An 11139-nucleotide genomic window follows, 5' to 3' on the forward strand; every position below is an offset into this window, starting at 1 on the left:
AAATATACTTTTAAATATATTTGATATATAAGGAGATATCCCGTACTCACCTGATCAAACCCACGAAGTGGGATACTTCTCATCATGACTGTAGTGTCCAACCCAATGCCCGTTAGGAAACCAGCACACTCAAGTGAAACATCTTGTGAAGCATCAGTTAAGGAAATATAAACAATGATTTCATATAAATGCAATATAAAAGGGTAGTATACAAGTGGGCTTTTTACCTAAAGGTATCAAGTTCTCCTCACACAGACATCTTTAGCTTGCTTTTATTCCATAGAATAAAACTCCAAAGCCTTAGAATATTTTCCTCGTAGATAACGTTGTTTTTAAGATCCTGAGAATTTATCCTCAGCTGACCTTAATTCCCATGATGCTACTGCATAGAAACTATTACTATTCTATTACTAACTCTACTACAGGGCATGGGCAAAGGAATTCTGAAAATTGAGCTTTCATAGGAAAGACAGCTATGCTGCTTACAATCATAAATCATCACAGCTTTTTCAAAGGATACAGCTGGCTCCAACAACCAACCTGTTACATAAAAAGAAACAAAAGAATAAAGCAGTGGAATGAGCTTGTGCATATTTCTGCACAACCAAAACATTATTTTATGAAATATGTATAGTTACAAAATTACAGGTTTGAGGAGTGGATCTGATGTTGCTAGCTGGGAAGAAAGAGCGTGGCTTGTCAACTCCAACAAAGACAACACTGTAACATGTGGACTTATTTTATTAACAGAATAAAAAAAGAACAGGCTTATAAGACATAAGAAATTGCTTTTATATTCTAAAGAGACATTTAAACACATACTCTGAAAGACAAAGTGAAGAAAGCCATGAAAAACTCAGAGAAACCAGCAAGGCTAAGAGGCATCACAAGTATTTCAATTGTGCTCTGTGACGTACCTCCGTTGGAACCGTCTGGAGCGGACACCGACAGGTTTTTCCCCCAGTGCCTGTTGTACTGATGCCTCATCTGTACAGGGCCTCTCGGCACCATTGCCTCTGAGACAGCAGGCAACATATGAACGTACAGACATGCAGCAGTCTTGTGGGCACTCAAGTACATCTCAAAATTTCTAGAGGTATCTTAATTACTAAATATATATTTTTAATTATTTTTAAGAAAACTTAACATAATCAGAAGTTAAGCACATTTGAAATTCATCATCTTCCTGTCAAGCAGATTACAGTTCCCAATATAAGATTTCATTCATTGCTAAATTTCATTTTGATTTATAAGCATCTGCTTTTTCATCAGCTGATTTATCCAAATGCCAAATATTTGCCTTTCCTGTCTTTAAAAGTCTGTATAAGCTGTTACAGAAAATCCGTTTAATAGATTTACCTAGACTAGTATTTACCAAATACATCCATTTTAGATCTGAAATAAAACTCCAGCTCCCATCTCTCCTCATATTTCACACCCTTTCAACCAAGAATAGCACTAAAGCTGTCCATCAACGCTTTAAATTTATGAGGTGTACCAGCTCTCCAGCACAGCAGTTTCCATGCCTGTCCCCAGATGCCCTATACGCTGCAGCCATCCTCTCCCTTCTGGCCACCTCCTCCGGTCCCTGCGTCTGCTGGGTACGCAAAAGGCAGAACGCTCCGCCACTGTTCTGGAGGTAAAGGCGGGTCCAACCAGCCAGTCGCTGACACTCAGCTGCTGGACAGGCTGCGCTCGCATTCCCTTGCTGCTCACGTGTTATGCAGATTGTTAAAATCACACAGTTTGGAGATGCACCCCACATCGTATTTCCACTTACAACAAAGTCTTTTGTTAAGTTTTTGAATTAGGAAAAAAATAAAGCATCACTAGGGATCAAAATTTCTAGTTACTCTGAGAACAGTGTAGAATGTTAGGCTCTTTCTGACTATGACTTTCATGTATGGAAAGACATGCTTTATAAAGAACTTTCATCCCCATGCTTTATAGAGAACTTTTCATCAAAAAACAACAAGACAAAACCACAACACTCAGAACCCACCTGAATATTTGGCACATTTTTTCTGTTTATTTTGGGTGTTTTTTAAAGCAGGTCTCTCTCATACTGCCATATTCAAAAGGTAAGAAAATAACTTTGGGTTTTTGGGTATAGAAGAAGTAGCTTGTTAACTGCGTTTTGGAAAGCTAGAAATTTTAGAAATTTACTTCAAAAACTCAAAATACAAACTCACATAATCACAGAGTTTAAATAGGTTACTTAAAGTTAGGAGGATAAGCAAGGAAGCAGAAGCATTATAAGCATAAGTCACAGAACCTTATCATATTCTTTTATCCATATCCAACCTTGTTTGACTGTTTTGAGGAAGATAAAGTTTTAGCAACACAAACGACAATGCCAGCAGAGAGAACAGTGGCATGGAAATAATCCATTACATAAAGACCTTTTCCCTCAGCAGCTGTGCCTCCATTAATTCAAAAACTCTAAGCAACAAAGCAAAACCATTTTGACAAAACATGCTCCAAACAGGTAAAAATTCAAAGTAGTCCGATCACAAGAAGGAACACATTTCAAATATCAACCTGTAGCCTACACATCCCACACTGTTTTGTATTCTACATTTTGCTTGATTCCTGGCTGAAGCAGTAGACGCTAGTGTGGTGCTTCACAAAATAAACATAAACCCTCCAGTCCATGGAAAAACAGACACAAACTGAAGGCTAACACAAAGTTCTGCATGCATTGCAGTCTCTTTATGAGGATTTATCATTCATCAACTCCCAACTAAAATTGACAAAGCAATGATCCTCCCTCCGCCCTGTTACCAGGAAAACTACTGGCATACACACTTACAAAGACAGAAATGTGTTTCACAGAAGGACATCAAGAACCTTAGAAAATTAAAATATTTTATATGTGAACATGTACAGCAACTAAAAACAAATGTTAGAGGCATGATGGAGCTCTGCAGACCGCAAATTTGGCTTCTCTTTTTGGCCCTGCCACGGAGTAGCCACATATCCCTAGGAAAGTTATTCTTGCACCACACCGCAAGAGAGAAACAAGTCCAATGCTCGGAAAGCTCTTCACACAGTCCATCCTGTGCTAACAGAGCAGAGCAAAACAGCAGGTGAAACACTAGCTTGTGGCCTATACCTTACCCTAAACCAATCTGTACCATCTCCCAGTTCTAACAAAGATGCTTTTAAACTTCCAAAAAGCGCAGACGTGGGGGCTGCTGCTCGGTGAGCTCCAGGGATTGCAGAGTCAGTACAACATACGTTTTCTCACAAAGACCCTAGATATCATCTATCCTATAATAAAAACATACAACTTCTGAAGGTGTACAGAGAACAGGTTGAGGTAAAGAGATTAAAATCTGCTAGTCTGGGGTCTATGTTTGACAAACAATTTAACACAGTGGGAAATAATTTTTTCCAGCATGAGGGCATCTGATTCATCTCTGAACGGATGATCACCCCCTCTTTTAGCACGTAGCTCCTGGAAAGCGCTGCAAAAAGCCACATGCTGCCCATAAAAAAGTATCTACTGGAGATTCACAGGGAATAGAATGAGAATATCTGTAATTTGGGCATATGTTTGCTCTTCTTTTTCATTAGATGAAAAATAGATGCCAGCTGGCACTCATTCATAGTATCAGCAGCACGTTATTCGCAATTTCTTCTACAAACTAGAGGGTTCCTGGGCATTGTCAGTGCCTAATAAAAAAGTTAAGAAAGCGAAACCTAACCTCCTTCACACCTGCTCAATCTCTCACTCATTCTGAACATATTTCAAGACATCTTTTCTAATTCACTCTGCCAAAACCCTTCATCTCAGTAGCGAGAATTTCTTCACAAGGTTTGTATATCTAAGGGACTTTTAAGTTGGTTAACGGTTTGCCTTTTTTTTTTTTAAATATGAATAACTGCAGGACTGACAGTTCTATAACCCCCAGGCATGTAATTTGTAGCTGATATGTACGTTTGGAGAGGGAGAAAAGAAAGAATAAGTACAACACAGCTCAGACTAAAAACAAAAGGTGTTAAACTGAACCTTGGGAATATTTATAATAGAAACAAATCCGACAGAAACAAACCTTTAACAACTCCCTCCTTCATTTGCTAGGACACAGCCTGATAAAGCACAGAAATGCTACTGTAGCCCCTGCAGGCTTATTTTGACTAAATCTCAGGAATGCAACATATAAACACTAGACTCCCACATTACACTGTTACAACTTGCATTAGCAGCAACGGGACAAAACCCACATTTTCACAGAAAAATCTTACAGGGATAAATCTCATGTTTAGTTTTTGGGAGGGGGGTTGGTGGTTTTGTTTTGTTTTTTAAAAAAACAACTTCCTCACATAAATCATGCTCTCAAAATTCAAGAGGTGACTGATATACTACAAACAACAGCAGTTTACTTTCCTTTTCAAACTGTACCAAGGAGCCTTGTTGATCCATTTGATGTTTAGTTTAACACAGTACATTTTTTATATTAGAAAGTCACAGCCATGAATGGCAGCTCTATTTTCTCTTACAGTTTCAAGTCTCTTTTTCTTATATATACTTTGCTTTTTCTAGAATTGCTCAATAGAGAAAAGAAAACAATAGTATTATCTGACTTTCATGCTAGCAAATGTGCATTTCCTATCACAATTATTCGCATCAGGAAATTGTTCTGTAGTGCAGTGTTGACTCAGAATCTTGCTGTGCTATGTGCTGTAAAACCCAAAAAGACTATGGCATTTTAGGATCTCCACTAAAACCAATTTTGTAGTATTTCAGTTAAACAAGAGCTCCCAAAGCATAAGAAAAGGCAAAAGTAACCCAATTGTCTCATCATATTTTATTTTGTTATCAGAACTGCCACCACTTATAAGAACATAAAATTATGTTGGATTTTCGCTCCTAATTGAAGCACAATTTCACATACACCCGTAGCAAAGAATAGGGACAGTACAGCCTTCGTTTAAGTTTATGCTGCCCTCTTGTGACTTCCATGTATAATTGCTACAGCAAACGAGTCACCTTAACCTAAGATGGTGAAAATTCATATTTAATTTGATTTTAGAAGGGAATTTCATAAGATGGGGGGGGGGGGAATCTATTACTTACTAATGAAGGTTGGTGGTGTGATGTTGACGCATAACAAAACAAATTCTCAGAAGGAAAACAGAAGGACAGAAAAATTGGTGTATAAAAGGCAATTTTGAACATTTTTCACCTTGCCATAAAGAAAAAGTATGAATGCCAGCATCTGTTAAAGCCATGGTAAGGTAACTTACGTTTTTCCAGGAGATTCTTTTAACCAGAATAGATCATCACTTGTGATTCCATACTCGAGTGCACCTGCCACCTATGAACACACAGGTAAGAAGATCTTGAATCTACAATGCAAGTCCTGGCAGCAAAGCAAGCTAATAGCAACTTGGGCTGTATTAGCTGAAGTACAGCCAGTAGACCAAGGGGAATATATCTGGGTTGCCCAGATACATTATCCAGTCTCTGTCTTTGGAGATTTTCAAAACCTGACTGCAAAAAGCCCTGAGCAACATGATCTGACCTCACAGCTGACTCAATAGCTGACCACAGCCTCCCTGAGCAGGAGGTTGAACTAGATGACCTCTAGAGATCCCTTCCAACCTGAATTATCTGACGGCTCCAAGCAACATCCACATACTAAATTGATGCAAATTGTTTTCTATGGAAATATTTTTCTGAAAAGCCTGTGCTTTATATAAAAGACAATTTTTCACATGACACAAGTACAGAAATCTCTCATGTGTTACTTTATATTTACATTCTTTATCATCCAAACATTCATTATTATTTGCAACAAAACCAGTAAAGCCATTGGAGTCGTCAGATGGCAAGTGTAACTTACATGCGTAGGATATTTTGGTCTTCCTCCGGTAGCAATGACAATATTTTCTGCAGTAACAATAGTCTACAAACAGAAATACAAAATCAAAATCAAGCATTTGAAATCCTTTTACCTGCCTTTAGATTTTATCTATGTACAAATGAGTGATAAATGACAAAGCTGGCACTACCATCTGCTACTTATATGACATAATAATCAGCAATGCATTAAAAAAAGGATGGAGATAAAATAAACGGATACATGCAGGAGTTTCTCCTACACATTCTCTAACAGTTTTCGTTTTAATATTAAGCTTACAATTGTTCCTATACTGCACAAGGGTCTGATGACTACTTGGAAGCAACAGTTGTGCACAAATGGCAGCTTTTTAAAATCAATTTTTGCTTAGGACAAAACACACAGAGATCATAGCCCGTGAATTCTGTCTTTAAGGCCTGGAGTTAAGCTACCTCAAAAGTGGCACGTTTTTAGAAAATGCTAGGCATCTACCCCCAACAACTTCTGCTCTCTCAAGCTGGTATTAATATTATTAATTATATAATATATTAATTATATAATGATCCTCAAAAAGGTGTTAAAAACGCATGTTCAGTCTCCTGTTAAACATGCAGAAATGGCCACCAGTGTGTTACATGACCCAGGTGCTTGAAGCTGTGCATTCAGTGTAATTGCCTCCCACACACAGTTTTGTATTAGAAAGCTAAGCACCCTTACAATTTATCTGAAGGAGGAAAACATCTCAGACTGATCTAATGCCCAGAGTAATAAGGAGATGTTGGTCCTCTTTACATCTGTGTAAGCATCTAGCAAAGCAGTATGACTCTGACCAAAAAAAAAAAAAAAAAAAAATCTTTTGCCTCAGCAGTTCCGTCTGCAAAGAAAAAAGTAATGGCATCTAACTGACAGGTTAGAGGCTAGGGACTCAGTAGGCAACAGTCAAGCTCATAAACATCTTCTCCAGGTGGAAAATGCAAATCTCCCTCACGAAAACAATACTGAATTCCTAAAGCAATTTGCAAAAGTACGATCTAGCTCCCAGTTGACCTGAAAACCAACACATGAAGACCTGAAATGTTTGAAGTGAATGATACTGCAGAAATCAGCAGAGCAGCTCACCTCTTTACCTGCTTTTGTTAAACCACGGATTGTATGCGAATCAGAAAAACTCCCTTTCAGGTTGAAGTATTTCACCTTCCTGTTTAGAAGAAAACAGCAACATTAATGCACACTTAATGAAGAACAGGAATGAAATACAATCAGCTACTTTTTCCATATCTGAAGTGCTAAAAAGCATAGCAAACAGGCATAAAGAAGTAAAAGGATCTCATTTCATAGGACTGTTTGCAGCTCTGTCACACAATTTAAGTCACTTAATTCTTGTGTCACAGTTAATTCCTCTATAAAGCAGAGTACCTAACCTTGTAACATACTTTGGTATCAGGGTATTGAGTTCTTCAAATGATACATTTTCCACTAGCCATAGCATTACTCTATAACATTACTAATACAATGCTCATTTGAGCATTGAGTACAAAAGTGACTCAGCCAGAGTCACAACACTAGTACCTGTTAAATTATCTATTAATATAATTCCTCTATAAAAGGAACTGCATGCTGAAAAACTTGGAACCATTTCTGCGCTGAAAGCAAAAAAATCAGCTGCTTTAGTTTAGTGTTATCTGTGGGCTTGTATGGCATATAAATTTTGGTGGACAAGCTTGGAATTATCTTGAGAAACCCTGACTACTTCATATTAATGAAAAACCTCTCCAGATTAAAGCGAGCATTCCCTGATCACTACGCTGTTAAAAAGTTTTCACATATGGTCACTTCCAACCGCTATTTCCCAGAGAAGGAAAGGAACAAGGGGGGAAAAAAACATCACTTACATTGGCAAGGGCGCTTACAGTCCTGAGCAGAAAGGACTTACAAACTCAAAATACTAGCTCTAATGAGAAACTCCAAAGGCAATTCAGCAATTCTACAAGGAGAAGAAGAGCTCCTTGACTGTGGGAAGAAAGATGAACTTCAAAGTTTTATTTACTTGTCTTGTAGTTGCACTCTGTGTCCCCAGTTCAAGGATTTCACATAATTCTGAACAGCTTGTGCCATCACAGACCTATCACAAAACACGAAACCGAACATGAAGTTGTCACATTACAAATTCAGATTATGCAACTCAAAGATACAGGCAATTGCTAGAAATTAGGAATGTTCTACAGTACTTTTTGGTATAAATTATCAAGTCCAAATCAACATGATATCTGCCCTAATAAACTAATAAATACAGTTTTGTGTTTTAAACAAGCAGCAGTCTAAAAAGCTTCATGCAAAATTCACTTCCCTAACTGTCCCTAAATAAACACCAACTGGGAAAAGTTGTTATGCATTTGCAGCACATAGGAGTGGATATGGGCAATGATCTTTACCAGGTATGATGAACAGGTTGGGCTATATTCCAGCCATAGTGTTGGGCATCTTTAAGGGCGCTCCCTAAAAGGGCTGCTTGATGCATAAGCTTTTTAGGAATGCAGCCAACATTCACACAAGTTCCACCAAGTCCCCATTTGGTTCCTTGGGAAAAAAAAAAAAAAAAAAAAAAAAGTAAACATATCAGGTTAGCATAACAATGCAGTTGGGTTACTTAGAGCATTAGGTTGTTCATGCAATTAGTCAAAAAGTTCTGAAACAACGCACAGTTTACTATCTCCTACAGATCACTCTCTAACTCTGCTTATGTTAATTTGTTTTGATAAAAACCATCTCTCTATATTTTTCTTCTAAAATTCAAACCATCCCAAGATGTTTCTCAGAGCTCTGAAGATCCATTACACATTCACATTTGCTTATTTGCATTTGCAGATCTTATTTTACATATTGTACATGAAGAGCCCCAACATGATGCGATTCATAATTCTTAGAAACTGTAAATGACATTTTGACAGTGACAATATTCTCACATATTTAAGTAAGTCCAAAGTCTACTACAAATGCTGGCATCAAACACTGCTAACAACCTTCATGTGCAGGGGAAGCAGGCAGAGCTGGGACATCACTGGAGGGAACGAGCAGTAGAGCAAACTGAGCTTAAGGACTTTTCCTACAAGCAAAGCAGGCAGCAATCTGCTCACCTAGGCAACCGTTTTATACACGTCTGAATATTATCCTAGTATTTCTCTTCCGTACCTTGTGGAGAAGGTTCCACATAATCCAAAACGGCCACTTTCCGTCCAAACTGAGCAGCTTTAAACAAAAAGCAAGACAAGGTATTTAGAGGAGGCAGAAATACGCAGACTTAAACATTTTTAGTAGCACAGGTACAGAGTAAGAGTACAGGAGATGATGGCCAGTAGTTTATGCTGTCTAACTCCAGATGCCAGACTAGGGACCCAGGCTGCCGACGTAGTCAGCAGACTCTCCAGAAGGCACTTAATAACCCAGACTGGAGCCTCCAGCTTCCACCGACCCAAAACATGCAATTTGATCCCAAATGAAATGTTTAAGAACCTTGTGGGTTGTTGAGCATGTTACATCGAGTTACAAAGGGGCAAGGTTCTCTACAGCAGTTAAACAGTTCTTGGAAATGGTCTGAAGGGACTGTTGTTTTAATGTGTAAATAAGAAACAGTATAATTTAAAAAATACAGTATCTATGGAGGCACTCAGAGCATTTTACAATAACAGTGAAATAAAAGCTTATTAGATTTTTCCCATGACAAAAGAAGAAATATTTTTTAAAAGGTTAATGGGAAAGCCAAACAAGATCACTCCACCTGAGGGTGTGAATCAATCTGCACATTAACTGTATGGAACTGAGTTAATGATTAATGTGCAGGGACTGAGGTATACTGTGTTCCTTAAAAAGCTTTAGCATTATCAGTAACACTTCTCTTAGTGTCCACTTAAACTAAAACAAAACTTTTGTTATTTATACATACAAACCTTCTTTTGCACAAGCAAGACCTCCAGACCCTCCACCAATTACCAGAAGATCATACTCGTGCTTTCCTGTGAAGAGGACGTGAAAAAAGAAGGAAAAGAAACAGGCAAAGAAGATGGAAGAGGTATGTAAGAAAGTAAATATCAAAAAGTACACTATTTTTTACAATTGATTATTGCTGATTTGGGTTTTCTTTACTTTACTAGAGCACTGTGTTTTTTTCAGTGTCCCAAAGCATTCTCCAAAAATCATTAAACTATCTAGTCTGGTTTCATGAATGAAATACAAAAAATAAAGCAATCCAGAAGAAGAGAGGAAATAGAGTAGATTTTTACACAATGTCCCAAGAAGCTCTTTCTGCACGATTAGACAATTGCAACTGGGATCCAGTGTAGGTCTTGTGTCTCTGCATTACAGCAGCACGTTCTACACACAGGTTTTTCAGCGGGGTCACCTCATCGGGCTCGCAAAGCTTCGGCTGCGAGGTAGGCCTTGCGGGGGTGCGGGAGGGCAGTCAGAGGGAAGCTGGCCCCTTCAGCCTCCCCGAGCAGCGTTTTGAAGCGGCAGAAGCCCACAGGTGAGCAATAGCCCGTTTCTCAGCAAGGGCATCAGGGCAAGCCCTGCTTTCGGAGAGCTGCCAGCGGCTCAGGGAGGCCGGCCGACGCCTGCAGCATCCCCACACCGGCTGGGCCACGCCAGGGGCCGGGGGCTTTCCTCGGCAGTGCAGCGTGGGCGATCCGACGGGAAAGGCTGGCAGCCCCGGTCGTCAGAGGCAGGCTTTGGCTGCCTCTCGGGCTGCCCGGCTGCCTCTCCAGAAAGCCGCCCCGCCGGGGCGCGGGGGGCCTTGCCCACTTCACAGCCACCTGCGGCCCGGGGACGCCCGCAGCCACGCAGGGGCCGAGGGACGGGCTCCGAGAGAGGCAGCGGGGCGGGGTGGCTCCGAAAGCCGTCACGGATGGAGGCAGCCCGCCACCCTTCCCGCCGCGGCCGCTGGGGGAGGAGAGTGGCGCCTCCGGGGGAGGGGGGCGGGCGGCGGGCTCCGGTCCCCACGGCGGTCGCTTAGGTAAGGCGCCCGTGGGCCTCTCCGCGCCGTGCGGGCGGGGGGCAGGGCTCCGAGGACCCTCCCCAGGCGCTCTCGGCGTCGGGAGGGGAGGGCGGCCCGCTTCCCGCGCGGAGAGGCGGAGACGCGGCTTCTGCCAGGCCCGAGCCCCGCGGGCACCGCGTACCTGAGAGGGCTCGTACCGTACGGCGCAGCCCCGACACTCCCAGCAGCCGCTGCCGCCTCCGCCACAGCGCCGCCATGCTGTACGGCAAAGGGCCTCCGCGCCGCGCCAGGACCCCCGCGAGG

General features: G+C 40.9%; 1 protein-coding gene across 3 annotated transcripts in view; it reads right to left on the reverse strand.

Moving 5' to 3' along the window:
• The window catches only part of TXNRD2 (thioredoxin reductase 2), a gene marked incomplete at its 5' end in the record, with an annotated part of 37205 nt that extends 26112 nt beyond the window's left edge, over positions 1–11093 (reverse strand). For 2 of the 3 annotated variants that reach the window (XM_082325196.1, XM_082325195.1), the window contains 10 exons: positions 51–142; positions 521–540; positions 5254–5324; positions 5853–5915; positions 6969–7047; positions 7897–7971; positions 8282–8426; positions 9039–9095; positions 9794–9859; positions 11018–11093. In XM_082325196.1, the coding sequence (XP_082181322.1) occupies positions 51–142; positions 521–540; positions 5254–5324; positions 5853–5915; positions 6969–7047; positions 7897–7971; positions 8282–8426; positions 9039–9095; positions 9794–9859; positions 11018–11093 (744 nt within the window). The remainder of the gene's footprint in view (positions 1–50; positions 143–520; positions 541–5253; positions 5325–5852; positions 5916–6968; positions 7048–7896; positions 7972–8281; positions 8427–9038; positions 9096–9793; positions 9860–11017) is intronic. The other variant, XM_082325197.1, reaches the window with a different exon arrangement.
• Positions 11094–11139: the final 46 nt, after the last annotated feature.

The sequence above is a fragment of the Platalea leucorodia genome (genome assembly GCF_965183815.1).
Source record: "Platalea leucorodia genome assembly, chromosome: 12".
Lineage (NCBI taxonomy): Eukaryota > Metazoa > Chordata > Aves > Pelecaniformes > Threskiornithidae > Platalea > Platalea leucorodia.